Genomic DNA, 22,739 nt, shown 5'->3' on the forward strand with positions numbered 1-22,739 from the left:
CATAATTAGTGTACCGCTACTTTATAGGATTGTTCTCTCGAACACGGGCCGGAGTGCTATCAATAAGGCCGCCTTTTATAGCAAGCGGTTTCTTTTGTGTGCAATAAAGATTTTATATTTTAATGTTAAATTACGTGTCCATCGTAAATATCGTTTGTGAAAACTGTCTTTTTCAAAATCATATTCTGATGTGATTTTTACCGACTTCAAAAAAGAAGAGGAGGTTCTCAATTCGACCGTATATATATTTATTTTTTTAGGTACCTTAAAAGTATTTTTTTTAACTGGAATGAAAGGAGGTAGCGTTGCGTTTCGAGGTTGTGTTGAATAAGGTGCTCACGACACGATATCGAGGTTGTCACTTTAGGGCGACGATATCGAGTATGGTTACAAGTAGCTTAGTAAGCGGGATCGTACGAGTTATATAAAAAAATTAAGCTTGAGTACTGTAACTATTACTTAGTTTGTTGAGTAAGAAGGTAGGTACCTATTAAAGAAAACAAGACAAATTGTCTTAGTATATGATTTTATTCAGTGAGTGAACTTCGACTTCTATTTTCAGAGCTTTTCCGTCGGCGGCGACACGTTTTTTTGCGTTTAGACATTTCTTCCGCTTTATGCTTTTCTCCTACTAATTGCCTATCCACCTCTCTCGAGTGGCTTCGTGTTGAGTGTCTCTCTCCTTTTTCCTTTGACTCTGACCGCCTTCTTCTTTCTCTAGATTTTGACCGTCTCCTTCCTTGCTCTCTAGATTTGGACCGTCTTTTTCTTCTCTCTTTTGATTTTGATCGCCTTCTTCTCGGGATTTCTAATTCCGGTGATTCAGACCAACGCCAAGATCGCGTCGGAGTTCTGCGAGATCTATAAAATGTGACGTGAGTTATGTTTATGTAATATAATTAAGGTACAGAATTTATTAATATCCTAATACACCTAATACACAGTATAGAATCTGTACGGATTAATTACCTGTTTGTGTTCTGATATTCTGTATAATAAGTGTTAAACATATTATTTGGATTTCGAAAGACATGCAAATAATTACAAGCACGGCCCTTGGGACATCGTTTTGTTGATTGAAGACCTGAAATTAAATTGAATTGTACAATTGTATGTATCCTATCTAAATACTAGTATATAAATAATAACGTACCGCGGGTTATCGCGGGGATTTGGTAAAAAATATCTTACCACATAAAGCATTTCTCCATGAATCTACGAAACAAAACTGAAGTGACAATTGTTTGCCACCATACCACCGAGTGTGTAATGCCCTATATGCCGCCACTGCACATCGCAATTCAGCATATTCAATGAACATATTGCCGCGAAGATGCTTCTCGTAATTATTGCAAACCTAGAAAGATAGGACAAACAAGACTGTAAATGTTACAAACTACATAATTGTGTCAATTTAATCATAATGATATGATACAAACCTGTATTCAGTCATATAAATGCACAGCATCAACTCATAATGCCATTGCAATAACTGAAAGTTGTGATCATCATAATCTGAAGGATTTTTCATGAGTAGTGGTTTACATTAGTGTTTTATTTAATTATGTTTAATTATATTTTTTATTTATAATAAAGGATACAATGTTGTAGAGGATGATCCACTGGTCAACTCACCTTAAACTGTATAATTTTACCAAACTTTTCAAACTCAGGTAGAACATCATAGAAGAATTCCTTGAATTGTTTATATGTATCACTGTCTTCATATTCTAACATTATATCTGTATCATACTCATGCATATTTTCTAGTCCAAAATGAGTAAAAAAATTTGCAGCTAACAGTATCTGTAAAATGAAGAAATATGAAATATAAGATATATAAGAAATATGAATTATCAATGTGATTGATCAATGGTTTAATCTATAAAGGTAGCACAAATAATTCTCATACATACTGTGCTTATGCCAGGATATCTATGATTTCTTGAACATTGATCTCCAAATCTGCAGCATGATGTCTTAGCAAAGAATGGACATACAGCACAGTCAGGTCTAGTCTCCCTTATTACAGTCAGTTCTACCGGTGCATCTTCAGAATCGCCAGATAAGAACTGCTCTAAATGTTTCATAAAATTCTCTTGCTTTTTCTTATTTTCTTCTTCAATCTCTTTTAATCTTTCTCTTTCTTTTCTTTTTCTCTCCTCTTCTAATTCTCTTTCCTAAAGTAATATTGTACAAATTAGCAATATTAAAGTAAGTAAATTTCATAATTCTAAAATAGAATAACTTAATAAATGTTCAATGTAGTAATCAGAAATCAGAATCATTTATTCAACGTAATTATCATGGATAAACTTGTTGAAAGTCAATGTAACATTTTTGAATTTACGTCATTTCGCAAGGTGTTATGGCTGAGGAGAAGAAATGACAAGAAACTGCAACAGCAACACATCTTTTAAATCAATGAGAGTACATTATAAGTTTTTTAATAACTAGAGGAACACATTCAATACTAGACATTTTTATCATTTAGGTAATCATTAATCTTATAATAAGCTTTTTTACATAAAGTAAGCTTCACGTGAGCTTTAAATTTATTCTCTGACAAATATTATCTGGTATTTTATTGTAAAAACTTATACATAATCTTTTACCAGTTGAAGTTTAGCCTCCTCTTCAAGTCGCTGTAAGCGCCTTCTTTCTTTTTTCTGTTGCCACCTTAACCACCGTTGCATTGCAATTGTCTCTGCATTTACCCATTTTTCATTCTCCTCCATATTTTTTTTATTTATTTGCTCAAGAGCTAGTATTTCTAAAATTTCCTGCTCTTTAACCCATTCCTGATATTCACTGGAATTGCAGTCTACAGTACCATCTATAATAATAAAAATAAACACAATGATTTATAAATGAAACTATTTTAAGTAAATTATTATAAATACATTGATGAATTAAGGATTCATTTTTTGTAAGATTATAACAATATTTTAATACAAATTTAAATAGACATACCTCTTATCTTGGCTTTTTGAGTACGAATTTTACGTCTTCGTTCTCTTTTTGCTATTTTCCTCCATTCTTTATGCCTGTTAGAAAAACACCCAATTTGCATAATATTCAGTAAGCACAGTTTATATCTCAATTATGATATAAAGCTAGGAAAAACAAAGAATACAGTATAACGTTGGAACAAACCTTCCCATTTTTAATTTTTTTATACCCCACGCTGCTACTGTGTTCTACGAAAGGCACTATACGAACGTAACATGGATGTACCTTTAATTTAATGAAAATAAAATATACACAAACTCAGTCAACATTTAACCGCGAGTTCCATCCGACCATTCGGCATTCCAGCGTCCAGCGAATTAAAAGTTTAAAACATAGTAGGTAGGTACCTAGCATAGCGTCTCATAATAGCGAAGCAAAACAGCTGATTGTCATTCATTATTTTGCTTGTCTAATACAGGACAGGACAGGCAAGTAAAGGGAATGTAACGTATACAGCCAAATCAAGTATCAACCAAGAACACAAGAAAGATGCGGCGGCGCTCGCTATTACAAAATACATGGTGAAATCGAGATCCTCACTTCCTAAGCGCCGCTTTTGCGCATTACTCCGATTCTTATTCAATCGGACGACTCAGACTTTAGGATCGAATAAAAGAATCAGTGTTTAAGGCTTCAATAGTACAAATAAAGATATTATTTTTATTATAGTTCTGCGAAAAACAACCTAAGATGTTGCTTCTAAAACAAGGCTCAGCGTGCTTAGTCCTTTGTCATCTTATGTATTAATAGCCAAAAGAAAACGTAATGTCATCTCCATAAATATAATATAAACAAGTTAAAAAAAAGGCTTTTCGGCGGGAAACGGGAACGGGACTGTCGCGACGTTGGTCGCGAAGTGTACATAGTGTCAATATTACTAATGGCAACATCAAGCAGAAATATTCCCGCCAGCGGCTTTTTGGCGGGAGACGGGAACGGGACAGTTGCTTTCTTCATTGAATAATCTAAATAATTAATACGAAGTGGTGTTTTGTGGTTAATGATCGCATTAAGTTAGTCGGAAGACATTCGCGAGTGTTATTATATTGGAGTATTCAATAAACAAAGTGTATCTGCCTATTTTCGCTTCGTGTCAGGAAGCCGCTTCATAACTCAAAAGTTTATGCGGACTTTTGAGTTAATTCGTTTGGGGTTCGGAGTAGGAGTCTACTCCGTGGGTGGGGGCTTAGGTTTCATCATCATCACCTTTCATCATTTCATTAATCATCAAGAAAAAAATACGTCAGACATGGCTGTATGGGCATAGTTCCCTTTGCCTTACCCTTCGGGGAAAACCAAAACAAAAAAAAAAAAAAATATTCCCGCCAGCGTTGTTCCCAAGATTTGTCTATGGTGAGTTATAACTTGTCAGCTTTTGAATACCCACTTAGTAAAAGGAGAATATAAATCACTATGTTAACTTAATGGTTGTAAGAAAAGTGTTCTGAAATTGTGTGGTGGTTTTCAAAGGATTTCATCCATTGAAGCTAAGTATCTAGACTAAGTATCTCACTATGAATGTACTGTTTATATAATACTCTTATTTATCTAGCTATTTCAAAAGTAATCCAAAGTTTACTAAATACATACCGCGTTGAGAACATCATACCGAGAGTCAGGGAATCGACACTCCAACTTTGGTTCACATTAATGAGATACAGAGCGTCTACCCCTGGTGAGTAGATATGCTAAGGCGCCTGCCCAAGTGTGTAAGGTTGAGCCGATTTATATGAGAACAGAGCGTCTACCCCTGGTGAGTAGATATGCTAAGGCGCCTGCCCAAGTGTGTAAGGTTGAGCCGACTAATATGAGAACAGAGCGTCTACCCCTGGTGAGTAGATATGCTAAGGCGCCTGCCCAAGTGTGTAAGGTTGAGCCGACTAATATGAGAACAGAGCGTCTACCCCTGGTGAGTAGATATGCTAAGGCGCCTGCCCAGGTGTGTAAGGTTGAGCCGACTAATATGAGAACAGAGCGTCTGCCCTGGTGAGCAGATATGCTAAGGCCTGCCCATGTGTGTAGGTAAGCCAATAAGTAAGAGATATAAAGCATCTGCCCTGGTGAGCATGTTATGCATAAATGATAATTTCTAAACTGGCTAGAATCCTTTGTTTATGTCTCAATATACAGTTTCGTTATAACTGCTAAAGTTTAAACTAATACTCTTAGGTCCAATTAGCCAAATGTGATCACATTCCCTAAACTAATAGGCTTGACATTATATTATATTTACTATCTTATATTAAACTTATTATATAATGTTATATATCTAGGTATAATCATATATATCTCAATGTGTCATGACATAATGGTAGTCCTTATAATTATGTATTATAATTGTAGTATGATATTAAATATGTTGACAACATTGATGGGCTTTGAAAGGCTTGAAGCCTTTTTTGTGCCCGAGTCACCGAGAGTGTCGGTGTCATCGGGCATTCTATTTAACCCTACAGGAGGTGAATCGGTGGACGTGTCTCCGACCAAGTATCAATGTGAAGCAGATATAGTCTCAGAATACTAATCTCAGTGGAAACTATAGGTCAGTTATAATTTGATATATTTTTTAATTCGATCAATATCGCTATGTTCTGGCGTAGCGACATGGTGGAGATGCTGGGATTTGACAATCCATAATTTTGCAATTGAGATAATATTTAATAGTATGTAACACCTATTTCATATTCAACATTGGCGGAGACACGTACAATACCGTTACATAGTAAAGCCAACAGATGGCGTTAACAGTACTGTTTTAAACGTAATCAAGTAAGATCATTTATTTTACATTTACAATCACAACATGAAATAGTAAAGAGTATGCTGCGTTTTAATTTACCCAATAATAAAAAAAAAATACATTTACTATAATTTCAAAAGAATCTTGAAGAGGGTTATTTAAAATAAGAATGTGGGGATATGCGGAAGTATCTACGAGATCACGTGACCGATATGGCGGAAATAGACGAAATAGTTCCACTATTTGATACTCATTTGTTTTTTCATTGCTCTAAATTAAGAGATTATCTCTATCGTAATTTAATTATAACTTTAAAATTTAAATGTCGTTTTTTATGCTTAATAATGATGTTTATTTTCTGACGAATATTTTTTCTCAATCACTCGTAAATATATTTAAGAAGCGAGTCGTGGGGGTCGTCCATTTTGGTTTTATTTCTTTGTAAACTTGAATCGAAGTGTTTGAAAATTTCGCAAAGTCTGTGCAAAACTCAAAGTAACGGGTTAATTTGTACTATTTACCACATCTAAGAACCAGTGTTACAGAATTATATGAGTTAACCTCGTAACGCCGAAGCATAATTACGATTTCGAAGTAATAAACGACGGTGGTACCTTGAAAAGGACCAAATTTTTGTAGTCGTAAAGGCCGAGCACTTCAAGTACAAATTTTAAAGTGTTAGAGTTATCCGATCGGGTTCAAATTAAGTGGAGACCTATGTAAGGATGAATAGAAGACATTTTTGAAAAAAATACGTTTTTTTTTAGTTCTTCCAGAAGGACTCCCGGTTTGAGTCACTACTTTTAGTAAAATTTGAAAAATATTATTATTATAAAGGGTTATGTATTTTTTCATTAACATACATACCTATTTGTACGTCATAAATATGTGTATATACATGCATGTTTAAATATAAAATAAGTAACGAGTTTTAGTTTTTATGATGTAGTTTGTGATTAGTCCCTCTGGAAGTACATTAGGTTTATATTATTAGGAAAAAAAATAATTCATGGTGTCAGTTTAGATCATCATTAGAAGGAAAAAGGAAATAAAATGAAGACGGTAGTTTTTTTTAATCATAAGAAGTCATGAGAAGTCAGTAAGCAAGTCAGTCTATATCGGTATGATTTAATCACATATAACAATTTAAAAAACTTTTTGAAAAATATCCGGACATGACACCTAAAGTCCCTTGCAAAGGACTAAAAAAGTTTGCTTTCATATTGCTAACGATATCGATACAAAATTGATAAAATAACTATGTCATGTTGTTGATTATTATCTTACCTGCGATTTCTGAAAATAATGTGTATGAAAAACTACGAAATTCGATTATTAACCCTTTATAGGGCATAAGCAAAATCAGTATGACGGTTGTAACCACCTCACAAGGTTTACCTTAAGGCCTACATTTCTTATAAGCTTCTATTGATAGTCGACCTTATGATTAAAATGAGTATAGTCCGTTCAAAAATGATCTTCATAAAAGGTAAACAAACCTGTTACCACAAAGAATGTTCGAATTTCACCTAAACTACGCAACGTATTCTTCTAATAACATCCGTAGCACTCAATAGATGTATGATTTCTTAGCTCAATGTGAAATTAACGTAAAATAATTATTAAAAACACATTTTTTCATGTAAAAACAAAAATCAAACAAAACTTCACACAAAAAAGTTGATTTGTTAATCTGTGGCTAGCTGACAATTTGATGATTAGTGATGAGACATTTCATTCAGGTCAGGAAAACGAGTCAGTTCCGTGAATAACTTAAGTGAGTGTACTGTACTTAATAAGCCGAAATGCGCAGAAAAAATGACTTACAAAGTGAGTTAGTGTAACCACAAAGAAACGTACAATATATATTTTAATATTATCATATAAAATATTCAAACAACCCAAGAGAGTCAGTTCATTTTGATAAAATAACTTGAGCTAAAATCAATTCAGCACTTCACTAGTATGCAGTTTGACACAGATAAAAAATATCGGCAGCCATATTTGTTTACCTTTTATGAAGATCATTCTTGAACGGACTATAGTCCCTAAACGAGCGCAAGCAACAAAAGAAACCACCAAAGTGAAGTTGGCCACGTGTCCATACTACAGTGCGAAAAAAAGGTGGTTACATTTGTATCTACCGTCTCATAAGCGTTTACGACACCGGACAGGTGAGTGTTTCTCGTAATTAATTACAATTCTTTTTGGTAAAATGCATTTTTTACTAGTTTTTATGTTAATCAGTAAATACTACAATTATCTAGCTTCAATTTCCTATATAAATCTTAGTCCAGACTTGTGTCTGTGAAGTAAAAAAACAATTTTAATTTCAGAAGTAGCTAGAAACGATATTTAGGTTAGAATTTGAACAAGTGCAGAAATTCGATTTTCATTTTTTTTATTTAAGTAATTAGTGTTATTACTGTCAACTTTTGCAAAATTAAATAATCACTTTTTAAAATTAAACACTTACTTTATTTAGATTTTTATGGACAAAGATGATATTTGATGCCTAAGTAAAGGTATGGAGGCCAGTGAGGTTTGTGCAATAAGTGAAATTTAAATATTTTTTTATATTGTGGTTTTTTCGCTTGTTTTAGATGCGTATACCAGGTTCTGTAAGACCACCTGGAAATGTTGGAAGAGGAGTCATGGCAGATTGTGCTGTTCTACCAACTGATGATGATGTGGATACTATCATGCATATCAGTGGGGATTTAGACTGCTAATTTGAGACTGTTGTCAAATGTTGAAATAGTATTTTATTGTGTTTATTCCATTGTGATTTCTAAGAGTTAAACTTTTGATTAACACTTTTATTTATCAACGTGTAATATTAGATTTTGAAAGTCTTTAGTACATTTATAGGATTGTTCCTAAACATTGTGACTCCTAAGAGTTTAGACTGTTGAATTTTTATGATTATAAAAAAATAAAGTTACTGAAGGTATTTTGAAGAGTTTTATGTTTTTTGTTTTTATTTTGAATACCTAGTATGCCTTTTTGATTAATATTAAAGTTATACTATTTTGATCACTTCCAAGTTTTATTATAAAAATTATTCCCTAAACGGTCATGGTTACATATGAAACCACCAATTTTTTTCCCTAAACGGGCATGGCTACATACGTAACCTCCCCCTACAGCCTAATCTAAATAAATAAATTTAAAAATATCGGACTATTTCCAATCCTTAGGGACCCCATAACCCATGCCGACACAAAAAAATCAAATTCTTCAAAAAAAATTCTCTGACCTATAAAGGGTTAACTTGATTTTTTTTTAACTCGTCGCCGTGTGCGCGCCATCTTTACCAATAAAATGACAAATTACGACAAGTGATACATATTTCTTTTTTATTAAAGCCACCTATTCACGAAATTGAATGAACTAGTTCATAGACAAAATACTTTTTTTCTCAATCGGCGCAAAGGTTTGAATTAAATTGACAGGCAAAGTTTTGGTACTTTTAAAAGTACCTTCGTTGATTATTAGAACAAACTATTTCAAAACCTTCGGCCTTTATGACTACAATTATTTGGTCCTTCTCAGAGGACCCCAGGGCTTACGAGGTTAAGTTGGAATCTAATGAGGTAAGCGGGTGGAAATAGAAATAAAATTTAATATTGCGTGTAGATGATAAAATAACAGAATGATTTGTTTCTTAGGTGAATAGATTCTGCATTTAGTAAGTGAGACCAGAGTAGTTTCCTTCCAGTTGTGCAGCAACGACTTCACTTACAGGTAAAAGTTTAGATCTAATTAAGATTTTCATACTTTGTAAGTAATATAGACACCGGCTTATCTAACTACAAAATGTTACAAAACTTTACATTTTACCGCGAACTGAATATGGTTAACTTAAACTATAATGTTGTAGGCATATGTGTAGTAATTTATGGCTACCACATTCTGAAATTTTCATTCGCCGCTACAGGATTGTGTTCAAGTGGCAGTATAAGTTTGTAATACTTATTGTGAACAACCACAAAATAGAAGCCATTTGTACCTAGAGTAACTACCGACATAGGTACCTACCAACGGACAGGTATTACTAGTGTCGTACTAGTGTATGGTAGATACGTAGATAATAAATACAATTAACTTTTCCCTTTTCACCAATACTACTTACCGTCTTAGATATTTTGCTTGTTCATAATCTATTTGACATAGTCCTAGGACATGAACCTCCTTATTGCGCTACTTCTGTTTGTTGCATGTTGACCTTCATTTTTGTGTAGGTACTATAAATGTATCTAGATAGACACCTACATTTTCAATAAGTGTTCTAAGATGATCCGAACTGAAAATAAACTTATTAAGGAAATTAAAAGTATTAGATTGATAAATAATTACATTAACAAATTACCTATGAGTATAAGAGAAGGCCTCATTGCTGAGTGACAGTCTCTTCCGTGCAGCCTCTTGAGTGTGTGGGATAATTGATTACATAAGTATATGATATTATGGACAGTAAGTACAGCTTGGGAATATATGGAATTGCAATTATAATTAACAAGGTATAGGTATATAATCACTATGTAATACCTTAGCAAATGAAATTTCTTATTAAAGTTTCTCAGGTCCATATCTAATTAAATAAACTACCTACTCTAGTCTAACTAAATATATATCTACAATGGTAAATAATCTGTGCCCTAGCCAAATCTATAAATTGAGCACTATAAAATTATATAAGTAAACTCACTTACATGATCTTGGTGAGATGGATGAAGTTACAAGTGGTTGAACGATGGCTTGCATTGATAATTATGATATCTTTATTTACTGAAAGGGATTTAAATATGTGACAATACCTATTAGTTCACATGTACAAGTAATTACGAGTCAGCTGGTATCTCTTGTTTGTAAACTGAGCTAAGGACACAAGCTACCATTTGAAGTTGCATACAAAGGTCAGAAGTGATGAGGCTGACAATGAATATTGCTATACATATTCAGATAATCATGTTTAAAGTTTTAAGATTGTAGTATCAAAGTTAACAATAAAGAAAAATATATTAATAGGTAAGATCGAGGGTAATTGCTATATGTGTGTGTGTGTGTGTGTTTATGTACATACTATGTTAGGGCATAGAATAATGAATAATAATACTATGTATAGAACATGATACATGTCATATAGGTACATACACATTATACAGTTGAAGTCCATATAAACCGACTTGGAAAATGTTGTTAGGTAGGTATATTGAAAATTTCCCTGCTCATGTATAAACTACTTATTAAATTTGATAATATCGGGCAGCCGGTGATAAATTAATATTTCCTTCTGTTTTTAAATCTCAGTGGTAAATGAATACAAGTTGTCAGTAGGTATTTGAGGCAATCTTAGAGTTACTTAATTGCAATACTTCCATATAGCATCACGCCCGTGACTCCGAGCGGGTGGGTTGAGGTGTATGTACCATAGAAACAGGATACCTATCAATTTGAAATTTATGTGTATGTCAGAAATTTCAATTTAGGTTTAAATTGTATCTAATAATGAGAATATGAAATGAATAAGGGTTTTTTTGAGCAGATTACATTATCAATTCCAGATTTAAACAAAACACCATGGAGGAGGTGATGTTAAGAAGACTAAAAATAATATGTGGCGAAATAGAGAAAATAAATAAGCAAGCCAACAACATATTGGTCTCAGTCTCTCTTCTGGAGTCTATGTCAACACAAGAAGTTGAAATCATTGTTCAGAAATTAGAAACCGTCATAAAGAGATTCTGCGATGAATTGAATAATTATTTTAGAATAGCTCAGGAGCCTGCGGCTGATGATATTTCAAGTATGAGCATTATTCAACTTGGCGCAGAAGAAAATTTAGCTGAGTTAAGAATAAAATTAAACAATAAGAAAGCTAATATGTCTACAAGGGCGAAAAGCACGACGTTTGTCTCTGGGAAATTACCAAAGTTATGTCTAGCGGAGTTTGATGGCAATATATTAAATTGGCATCAATTTTGGGACCAATTTAACTCTAACATACATTCAAGAAATCTGTCGGACGTCGATAAGCTGTTATATTTAAAGGCATCTTTGAATGGCGAAGCGCAGAAGGCACTTGATGGTCTGGAAACCACAAATAAAAATTACCAGATAGCTGTAACGGCGTTGAAAGAAAGATATGGTAAACATAACTTACTTATAGATTCACATTATGCAGCATTATATAAGATTAAAGGCGCCGAGAATAACAATGAAGACTGTAGGAAGGTTTTGAATGAGGTTGAACAACACCTAAGAGTTTTATCTTCTCTAGGAGAAAACATTAACCACAATCATCTTCGCTTCATGATTATGGAGAAATTTCCGGAAAACATTATATACGAGTTAAGGTCAAAAACTAATGCTGATTCTATTAGCGACATTAGAAAGGAACTGGAGAACATAATATCTGCCAAGGAGGATGCTTGTCGCATTACTAGGGAGAGTAACAAAGATAAACATGTAGCATATACGGTTGAAACACTTCACGTAAGTAACGAACCTGTAAATGAGAGAAGCTTACCTTTTAAAGAAGACCACGGTAATTTCAGATTTGAGAGAGACTCGAGAAATCTGCAGAAGAGAAATCGTAGTCCCGTTCATATTTATGAAGAGAAAAGAACAAAATTCATGTGTATATTTTGTAACGAAAATCACTACAATGATCAATGCACTAAATTTAAAACAATTGCACAACGGAAAGAGAAATTAGGAAATCGGTGTTATGGGTGCCTAAGGAGTGGACATAGCCTCAGAACATGTAGGAAACAGCGGAAGTGTCAATATTGTGGACAAGTCGGCTGCCACGATAGAGCCTTGTGTCCCAAAAGAGACTACTGATTTCGGGTTTCATGACCTTGAAAACAATATCCTAAAATTTTTAATACCTTAATTTTGTTAAAACATACTGCAGATATTTCAGCATAGTATTCAACCTCGTTATTGAAATAAAATAATTGAAGAAGCCTTAAAGATGTATAGAGAAGCAAAAACACTTTCATGGATATGTTTAAAAACTTAGGAGAATAGGAAGTAATTTAGAAGATTTCAGATAGAATATACCTGATGCAACTACTTAAAGATAAAAATTATAATATTTTAGAACTTACTTGGGCATTAGACGAATATAAACTCGAACTGACACTTCAAAATAATAACCGGCTAGCGAACACCAAGACAGACAAATGGTTAACAGAACTGATATTCTTATTAGATACTCCGAATTCAACTTTTCTCTTCTAGCGCGGGACGGTCTTGCGAAGGAACCGACTCCTAAAATCCAAAAGAAGACGGTGTCTAAAGTGAACTGGGCATATGAAACGCTATCCCATATTTTATCAATAATCTGATTATGGCCATACACGAGGAAACTGTCACGTCGAAGTCAACCACACCGTGTATAATACGTACATACATAATCTTACGCCCACAATCCCTGATGGGGTGGGCAGAGAACTTGCAGTCACTGGTGAAACAAGTATTATTCGAGTATTATCCGTATCGTTCATGAATATTCGTCAAAATTACTGGACTCCTCAAGGGAAGTGTCACGTGCAAAGGATACTCTTTCACCAACACCGGCACTGCCACCAGAGAAAGTGTATTATTGAGCACCATTTACATTTACCGGTTTGGGCTATGAATTCTGCGCAAGCTAAACATGACATAAACGACGGATTTGTTACCTTGCTTTGCAGTGCGAGCTATTCATTTAAGATTCATCTGCCGAAAGGGATCAGTTTACTTTAACCTGAGGCACTCCGACTTGTGACATCAGACTACACTGGAGGCACATTATATCATACTGAAATAGAAAATTTGTGTGGTTCACCATTATTGGAAATTGGTACTCCATAGTCACATGAGGTCATCGCTGAGCCTGGACATTTAAGTGATAGTTCTTTGATAGAGACTGAGACTTTCATCGAGGTAACTAGCCCTAGTTAAAGACATGATGCTGCCACTAGAGCCCTGGAAAGGATCATGAAGTGGATGTGTAATCTTTAAACCCTACTAAATTAATCGCCTTGCCGTTGGGTGTGTCGCGACGTTGGTCGCGAAGTGTACATAGTGTCAATATTACTAATGGCAACATCAAGCAGAAATATTCCCGCCAGCGTTGTTCCCAAGATTTGTCTATGGTGAGTTATAACTTGTCAGCTTTTGAATACCCACTTAGTAAAAGGAGAATATAAATCACTATGTTAACTTAATGGTTGTAAGAAAAGTGTTCTGAAATTGTGTGGTGGTTTTCAAAGGATTTCATCCATTGAAGCTAAGTATCTAGACTAAGTATCTCACTATGAATGTACTGTTTATATAATACTCTTATTTATCTAGCTATTTCAAAAGTAATCCAAAGTTTACTAAATACATACCGCGTTGAGAACATCATACCGAGAGTCAGGGAATCGACACTCCAACTTTGGTTCACATTAATGAGATACAGAGCGTCTACCCCTGGTGAGTAGATATGCTAAGGCGCCTGCCCAAGTGTGTAAGGTTGAGCCGATTTATATGAGAACAGAGCGTCTACCCCTGGTGAGTAGATATGCTAAGGCGCCTGCCCAAGTGTGTAAGGTTGAGCCGACTAATATGAGAACAGAGCGTCTACCCCTGGTGAGTAGATATGCTAAGGCGCCTGCCCAAGTGTGTAAGGTTGAGCCGACTAATATGAGAACAGAGCGTCTACCCCTGGTGAGTAGATATGCTAAGGCGCCTGCCCAGGTGTGTAAGGTTGAGCCGACTAATATGAGAACAGAGCGTCTGCCCTGGTGAGCAGATATGCTAAGGCCTGCCCATGTGTGTAGGTAAGCCAATAAGTAAGAGATATAAAGCATCTGCCCTGGTGAGCATGTTATGCATAAATGATAATTTCTAAACTGGCTAGAATCCTTTGTTTATGTCTCAATATACAGTTTCGTTATAACTGCTAAAGTTTAAACTAATACTCTTAGGTCCAATTAGCCAAATGTGATCACATTCCCTAAACTAATAGGCTTGACATTATATTATATTTACTATCTTATATTAAACTTATTATATAATGTTATATATCTAGGTATAATCATATATATCTCAATGTGTCATGACATAATGGTAGTCCTTATAATTATGTATTATAATTGTAGTATGATATTAAATATGTTGACAACATTGATGGGCTTTGAAAGGCTTGAAGCCTTTTTTGTGCCCGAGTCACCGAGAGTGTCGGTGTCATCGGGCATTCTATTTAACCCTACAGGAGGTGAATCGGTGGACGTGTCTCCGACCAAGTATCAATGTGAAGCAGATATAGTCTCAGAATACTAATCTCAGTGGAAACTATAGGTCAGTTATAATTTGATATATTTTTTAATTCGATCAATATCGCTATGTTCTGGCGTAGCGACAGGGACAGTTGCTTTCTTCATTGAGTAATCTAAATATTTAATACGAAGTGGTGTTTTGTGGTTAATGATCGCATTAAGTTAGTCGGAAGACATTCGCGAGTGTTATTATATTGGAGTATTCAATAAACAAAGTGTATCTGCCTATTTTCGCTTCGTGCCGGGAAGCCGCTTCATAACTCAAAAGTTTATGCGGACTTTTGAGTTAATTCGTTTGGGGTTCGGAGTAGGAGTCTACTCCGAGGGTGGGGGCTTAGGTTTCATCATCATCACCTGTCATCATTTCATTAATCATCAAGAAAAAAAATACGTCAGACATGGCTGTATGGGCATAGTTCCCTTTGCCTTACCCTTCGGGGGAAAACCAAAACAAAAAAAAAACAAGTTAAAAAAAGAAATGATGTATGAAATAGTGTTGCCGTATCGATCTATCGATAGTTTCGTTGCTTTGGTGCTCACTATTCTCGAGCGCAAGAACTATCGACAGTCTCAAAACTTCCAATACCTAGCTAATAACTATCGCTAGAATTATGAAAAATAGCCCCCGTCGCATACAGTTTTAATCTAAGTTTATTTTAAGTTATATTTGTCACGTTCTTATCCGCCGAAAAGCAAAGAGACGGATAATCAATAGGCATAAATTTTGCGATAAAATTAATTTCATAGCACACGCCAAACGGGTTGCATACAACGAGATACCTAATTTATTCGCCTGCGGACTATCTGTCCCTTTCCTTTTTGACGGATAAGAAAATAACTGGTATCACCTAAAATAAAATTAGGTGTCTGCAGGAATCGGGCCCTCGTTTTTTTATATTTTTATCACAAAAGTCGGCCAATAATAGATGTACGGATGCTGTTCTACTCCCTGGACAAACTTAATATTGAAAAGGGGGTAATACGTAAAATGCTTTGAAAAATGTAGCTGATTACTAACGGATTTTATAGATATTTTTTTAACTGTTGATCGGTAGCTCTACTTACTATTATTTCTTACTACGTAGTTCCGAATTATGAATAGTTGCCATCTTAAAAAGAGCATTTTATCGATAGCATCAATACCTCGAAACGAAATCTGACAAAGTGCAACGAAGTGCAATACTATCAATATGATCAACGCTTAATATTATGCAATACTATTTATAGTATAATCAATAGATTTCAAGCTATCGATAGTCCAAAACAATGGGTAGTATTGTTATTGTTAGCTATGAAAACTATCGATAGTCGACTATTGATTGGCAACGGAGGCACTAGTTTACTTCAAGTTCAAAATAGATTTCATTAATCGTCTTAATATAATAAATATTTATTATAATAATAATAAGTTCCACTTTGTGTTTTGTGGTTTAGTAAATTCTTGGATTTTAGCACCAACGAAATGTTATTAAAATCATTGTTATTAAGACCCATAGCTGACTTTACACTATTTAGAACAGTAACTGCCGCTACTTATATTCGAACTTGTAACAAAAATCAGCCAAAAATGGTTATTCTACATGCGAGAACCTTAAATACAAGGCACAGAAATCAACATGCATCACGAATTGCGAATAAAAGTGATGATGGTTAGACACTAGTTTTGAATTACTTTAGATAAATGAAATCTACATTCTTTGTTTGCAGGCATTACGTTTATTATTTACAGGCATTGAAGAATCTAAATCAAGATTGATTTCGGGAATGAATTTTGAATCTTCTAATCATGCTTTACCATTTACTAAATTACCTATACGAACATTATTACACATTTATAAAACTACAAAAAATGATCATAAGAACAATTATTGCAAAAACAGATTATATTATATTGCACATCGAATAAAGGTAGGTTTAAATATATTTCATATGGTTTTTTAATCTTACTGCTTTATAATTACTAGCAAACACCACCCATACCCCACTTGTCCTTTGACAGATAATTTCCTTTCAACATTTTAAGGTTTACAGATATCATAATGAGTAATTAGTATATTATACTCCTTAACTTTCTTATATAGTACCTAACCTATAATAAAGATCATATAGAAAAAATTATCATCATCGTAAATAAAAATATAAGTTTTGGTTTTAATAGGTTGTTTTTTTATTACAGTGTTCCCCTGCAGAATTAAGTGAACGCATGGCCCAAAGAACTTTTATTTATAGCTTGTCTTTTGATTGGTTGGCAAGTTCTTTGAATGTTTTATTAGGTAGGAATTATGTCATTTCTAAGATATATTTTGTGACACTAAATTACTTGTATAGTAAATGTTCACTTTGTTACAGAAATGGGTGTGCCTGGTGACCGAATAATAAGAGATCTATGGGTGCTGAAATACAACCATGTTACCATACGTCAAAGACTACAGAAAGTTAAAGATATGGGGATTGAAACATTGTATCCTTGGATGGTTAGATGTTCAGAAGATATTCTGAATAGGTAGTAACTTAAATTCAGTGGCGGCCCCAGTGAGGTGCAGGGCGTACCACCGAACCGGGTGCCGAATTAGGGGTTGGGGGGGCACCAAAATCAGCCGAGACTGGTTCATCCTGGCTGCAGACTAACTTCATCGGGTTAGATTGCAGCCACATTGAAACACATACCTGGTGGATGTAACTTGTCGAAAAAATTTGTATTTTTTTGGGCCTATGAGGTCCACTATAAGGTCTTGCACCGCCTAAATATATTGCTAGGGCCACTTCTGCATAGATTTAGCTAACTTATTTACTAATTACTGCTGATAAATATTAATAGAGAATTACTGTACCCATTGCAGCTTTGGAATGATGTGGTTAGGGCTTGTAAGTTTTTAAGCTATAAAGATCAAGGACTACTTGTGGTTTATTTCCTAAAAAGTACCTACTACTTTTTTTTAAGGTACATCAGTATATCAAAGGAGACAAAGGATATCTTAGGTGATACAAAGTCTACACTGATATATCTGGCCAATAGACTTAACGTCCCACCTGAAGCTATAACAGAGAAGTGCCATAAAATACCAGCTCTTCAGACTATAAGGGTTACCAAAGTATGTAATAACTAACAGCACACTTACACACTAATGCATGTGTTCTTTTCAGCTATGTAACATAACATTTAAGTGGGACAAGAATAGCCACTTAGATATTTTTTTTGTGTTGCATGTAAAATTTGCTTTTATTTTCAGGTAAAATCATTCTTAGATTTCCTAATAAATCAAGGATTTGATGTGAATGACATTGCAAATAAACCAAGAGTATTAACATCTTCACAGAAGACTGTAGAACAAAGATTAGATATATTAAGAAAGTTAGGCCTTACTGAGATAAATCTAAATGCATTATGCAAAAGCAGGAAAGATTTTCAGAAATATGTTGACTCCATAGAATCAGCAGCAAATACTAGTGAAAGTAAGTATGAATCAAATTATTTAACATGGTTGAAACATGTAGCAGCAGCAGTGGCTTCTGTCAAACTAAGTTTCCCATCCCAAACATCTTTCATGTTCATTTGATTGAGTAGGGCCATAGAAATGGACTGGTCAATCTTCAAGTGGGGGATTTAGATGTAAATAGTATTACCAGTTTGTTTTCTATAAAGCCTATATTGTATGATGAAAAGAATTTCTTTTAATTATTATTTTATTTTCAGGTGATAATACATAATACATAACAATGAGAACACTTCAAATTGTAAATATGTAAGAAATTGAAATACAACTGATAAGGATTAAAAAAAAGTTTCATTTTACAAAGTACATTCTTCACACCCAAAACCAGGTATCCAACTTTCTTGTGAAAGGGATTTTATAAAAATAATTAGGAATTAAGTAAAATCGAAATGAAACGAAGTGATTAAAAATAAAATGATTATTTTGCCTCAGCCATACAAGATGTACCTGGAATGAATTATGAAACAAAAACTCACTAGCAATTTAACTATTCATGCTTAACTATTCACAAAAATGAAAGAATGTTTGCACATAAAATGAGACTTAAAACTTCCTAATGCAAATTACAATAATAATTTGATTGTGACCTTACACATGGTAAATAAACATAGTCTCAGACAAAGTTATTTGAAGTCAGTTATTATTTTTTGACATTGGTGCAAAAGCATCATTACTGTTGTTGAATGATTCTAGCATTCTGTAACATTCTTGCTGTGATATTTTTATTTATATTAAACTACCTATGATAAAAATACATAATAATATTATGTGAGGTTTGAGTAGCATTCCATACAAATGGAAAATTGAACTACTGATGGGCACACTGTACTCCTGGTCCAGCATGCATATGTTCGTCATCATCACTAGCATAAGCTTCTTCTCTACCTTGTCCTCGCTCACTAGCAGTATACTCCATTAAATTAACTTCCTCCACATCTTCACCAGTAGGCATAACAAAAGCAGGGCGAGGAGGTAATATACTTTCTATTTGTTTCATTTGTTCTTCAGAGGCAAAGTTATTCTCAGGGAAAACAACATCAAATTTTATGTACAAATTACCCTTCTCAAATGGGTTTTTGTATGTAGGCATGCCCTCTCCTTGAATACCCTTGAGATCACCAGGCTTGATCACTTCACCTGGATTGTGTCTAATGAGCAAATCACGGCTGTCCAAATGCTTCACAACAAACTCAAAGCCACAGAGTGCCTCGGTCAAAGTGATCTCATGCTTCATCAATAAATCATCACCAGTTCTTTGAAAAACTTCATGCTGCTTTTGCTGTAGTACAATGATAACATCACCAGGTTGAGTGTCAGGTTGCTGGTCTCCCTCTCCCCTGAAGAAAATTTTTTGGTGCTCTCTCATACCTTTTTCCACATGTACTTCCAATATTTTAATCTCGTTAGTAACTTTTTTACCTTTACATTTCGGACACTTATCCTTGTCATTAATAGTTTCACCCAGTCCTTGGCAAGTCGGACAGAGAGTCTGGAATTGTTGAGTCATGTTTGGTCCAACCTGTTGATAGGATACCTTCATACCTTGTCCATGGCAATCCTTACAAGATACAACAGCTCCTGGTTTCCCACCTATACCCTTGCAGGCTGCACAAATCACATTTTTGCTTAGTTGCAACTTTGCTGTTTTGCCCATATACATGTCTTCCAAGGACACTTTTAATGGGTGTATAGTATCCTCTCCAACAGCACGCCGTCTTCCTCCGCTGCCGCCACCCATTTGTCTCCCGAATATGTCTCCGAAAATATGGCCGAAAAAATCATCAGGGCGAAAGCCAGCGCCCTGGCCTCCTTCTTGTAAGCCTTTCAATCCATACTTATCATACGTTTGTCTTTTTTTAGGGTCTGACAATACTTCGTAAGCGTAGCTAATTTCCTTGAACTTGTCACCTGCCGCTGGGTTTTTATCTGGATGAAATTCTTTTGCCAATTTGTGGTAGCTCTGAAAACATAATTTGATATATTTTTTATGCGAAGGAACAATGGACATCGAGACCTTTTGCCTCTTCCGCCCGTGCTAGTAGTAGTAGGTACTAGATGACATGACTGCATGGTTTTCCAAGGATAAACCAACCCAGTTAATTACACAATAAATTTACTTAATTGCTTACCCTTTTTATTTCGGAATCACTCGCATTTCTAGTAACCCCCAAAATTTCGTATAACTTATTATCAGCCATTTTTTCGCAGACGACAGGGGAAAAGGGACTGAACTGAATTTTAGAAGAAAGAAGCCCGGTCATAGACAATGTCTCTACATTTTATAACCTCACTCTTTGTTTCATCAGCCAAGCAAAACCTCTGTGGGCCCTATTACATCCATCAATCTTTTGTCAATCACACGCTCAAAAAAAAACAGTTTGTTATTGGTATGAGTCATACTACTCTACTACACGATAAAAGTTTGACAACCGACCACAATCATGCGCCGACGGAGTTTTGAAAAATCCATCTTATTATTACTGCACTGTGATTGTTACATTTAGTGATTGATAAAATCTTGAGAACAAACCACAATCACACGCTGACTATCATTTAACGAAAAATCAATCTTATTATTTTACTGTAGCCATTAAAATATGTAAGTGACATGTAACATACATGTAACAAATATTCGCATTCGCGAAATTCGAGTGATTTTTTTTTATATATAACGTGTTACTAATGCGAATGTGTACCTCAGAAAAAAAATACATAAAATCCGAATGTTGAAAAAACTGAATCGTAAGCTATGATTGACGAAAGATTGATTATGTGTCCGGGCCCTATGGATCGTAATGGCATCTTATTTCGAAAATAGAAAGGGATACTACTAGGTGCAATGAAGATGGCACTAATAATATTTTAATTTGAAATTATATTACCTGACAGGTATTATTATTGAGTAATGCAGAAGTGTTAAAACAATAGGTAAACCTATTAATAAAAACTAACTTGTCTATGGTAAGTTGATAATGGTGCGAAAACAAGGACCAAGTAGGTATAACAAAGAGGTATAAGAAGAAAACGCAGTGGTTCTTAGGCCCGTATTAATAGATCGATCTCAAACGTCATCTTAAGTGCGTCTCATCTCGGCTCATCTTGAGTTGACACTCGGAACTTGAAATTGGTTTATTAATACGGGCCTTAGTTATATCCACTTTTATCCTTTGATATCCCAATTATACCTTTGCCTGCTCCTTCTTGGGGCAAATTTAACAAAAATAAACGTGTTTGAAAACCTACTTGATGGTGCATGCCGCGCAGCGCTCAGATTAAATTTTCCGCCTCTCTGGCATCGTATCCAGTGAGGTGCCGTTCCCGGGACTGTTCCCACTTTGGGAATGTTCCCGGCAGTAAAATGACGCAAAAGTTTGTGCAAAAAGAGCCTCACTAACTTAGGCAGATAAGACCAAAATACAAGAAAGCTCAATTTGAATAAGAAGCCAGTGTCCTTACGATAACGGCACATCACTGATCGTATTTTGGCAATATGTACCGCCTGGGCGCCCTCATAAATGAATGAGTTATTATTTTACCTATAGCTGTACAACCCATTAATTGATTGTAGTAGTACTCCGTTATAATACTTATTACCAAGGTGGTGCCTCGGTAATTTACAAGGAAATGTAGTTATAATTAAGAAAACCATAGTCTTCAACAACAGCCGTTTTAAACCGAAATAAATGATTGATTTCGGTTTTAAACGTTCTTTTTTTCGTTTAAATGGTTTTAAACCGGCATTACATCTATATACTAGACATATTTGAACCCCTCGAAAATGATATTTGATTTGAACAAAGAACAAACACCAAGTGAACTACAACGTTACGATAGGGTTGTAATGTTGTGAATACTTTTGATTACTCGCTAACTTTCTAAGTACATAGATACTTATTCAACGACTTGCCGTTGTTATTATTATTTTTAGTAACCAGTATTCGTTTATCTTACTTATATTGTAGCGTAGGTAGCTATCCCAATACGGAGGTCCTTGATCGATTCCCGAATATAAAATAATTTTATATTTCGGAATTAACATTAAGCTGATAGTCCCGGGCAGTCCCGGCTACTAATTACTTGTTGATGGTTCAATAATAATCCTGATTTTTGAGTTCTTCGACCCTACAGCCCACACGAAAGAGCAAGCTGGTAAATGGTGGAAGGTTCTTTTTTCTC

General features: G+C 34.7%; 4 protein-coding genes across 11 annotated transcripts; 2 read left to right on the top strand and 2 right to left on the bottom strand.

Moving 5' to 3' along the window:
- Positions 1–509: 509 nt before the first annotated feature.
- Positions 510–3,449, bottom strand: LOC126382336 (U2 small nuclear ribonucleoprotein auxiliary factor 35 kDa subunit-related protein 2). The gene is made up of 8 exons (XM_050032143.1): positions 3,157–3,449; positions 2,974–3,047; positions 2,616–2,836; positions 1,917–2,180; positions 1,636–1,806; positions 1,192–1,357; positions 970–1,084; positions 510–861 (listed from the first exon to the last, which is right to left on the bottom strand). Exons 1-8 carry the CDS (start codon positions 3,162–3,164, stop codon positions 528–530), a joined length of 1,353 nt encoding a protein of 450 aa, XP_049888100.1. The 5' UTR covers positions 3,165–3,449; the 3' UTR covers positions 510–527.
- Positions 3,450–4,749: 1,300 nt separating this feature from the next.
- On the top strand, positions 4,750–19,214 carry LOC126382377 (transcription termination factor, mitochondrial). 7 transcript variants are annotated; one of them, XM_050032231.1, is made up of 8 exons: positions 4,751–4,960; positions 14,342–15,091; positions 16,777–16,977; positions 17,246–17,342; positions 17,419–17,572; positions 18,011–18,161; positions 18,300–18,522; positions 18,764–19,214. In XM_050032231.1, exons 3-8 carry the CDS (start codon positions 16,834–16,836, stop codon positions 18,775–18,777), a joined length of 783 nt encoding a protein of 260 aa, XP_049888188.1. In that variant the 5' UTR covers positions 4,751–4,960; positions 14,342–15,091; positions 16,777–16,833; the 3' UTR covers positions 18,778–19,214. The 7 variants fall into 7 exon arrangements, with proteins under 7 accessions (XP_049888205.1, XP_049888188.1, XP_049888197.1 ...); XM_050032240.1 differs by having other exon boundaries at positions 14,420–15,091; XM_050032257.1 differs by lacking the exon at positions 4,751–4,960 and adding an exon at positions 12,680–13,902 and having other exon boundaries at positions 15,006–15,091.
- Positions 5,567–12,636, top strand: LOC126382355 (uncharacterized). 2 transcript variants are annotated; one of them, XM_050032179.1, is made up of 4 exons: positions 5,567–6,307; positions 9,328–9,348; positions 9,424–9,499; positions 11,320–12,636. In XM_050032179.1, exon 4 carries the CDS (start codon positions 11,336–11,338, stop codon positions 12,599–12,601), a length of 1,266 nt encoding a protein of 421 aa, XP_049888136.1. In that variant the 5' UTR covers positions 5,567–6,307; positions 9,328–9,348; positions 9,424–9,499; positions 11,320–11,335; the 3' UTR covers positions 12,602–12,636. The 2 variants fall into 2 exon arrangements, with proteins under 2 accessions (XP_049888136.1, XP_049888127.1); XM_050032170.1 differs by lacking the exon at positions 5,567–6,307 and adding an exon at positions 7,801–7,926 and having other exon boundaries at positions 8,356–9,348.
- Positions 18,967–20,851, bottom strand: LOC126382347 (dnaJ homolog subfamily A member 2-like). The gene is made up of 2 exons (XM_050032159.1): positions 20,693–20,851; positions 18,967–20,523 (listed from the first exon to the last, which is right to left on the bottom strand). The coding sequence occupies exons 1-2, from the start codon at positions 20,822–20,824 to the stop codon at positions 19,372–19,374; spliced, it is 1,284 nt and encodes a 427-aa protein (XP_049888116.1). The 5' UTR covers positions 20,825–20,851; the 3' UTR covers positions 18,967–19,371.
- Between the last annotated feature and the right edge of the window lie 1,888 nt (positions 20,852–22,739).

This window comes from Pectinophora gossypiella, chromosome 1 (assembly GCF_024362695.1).
Source record: "Pectinophora gossypiella chromosome 1, ilPecGoss1.1, whole genome shotgun sequence".
Lineage (NCBI taxonomy): Eukaryota > Metazoa > Arthropoda > Insecta > Lepidoptera > Gelechiidae > Pectinophora > Pectinophora gossypiella.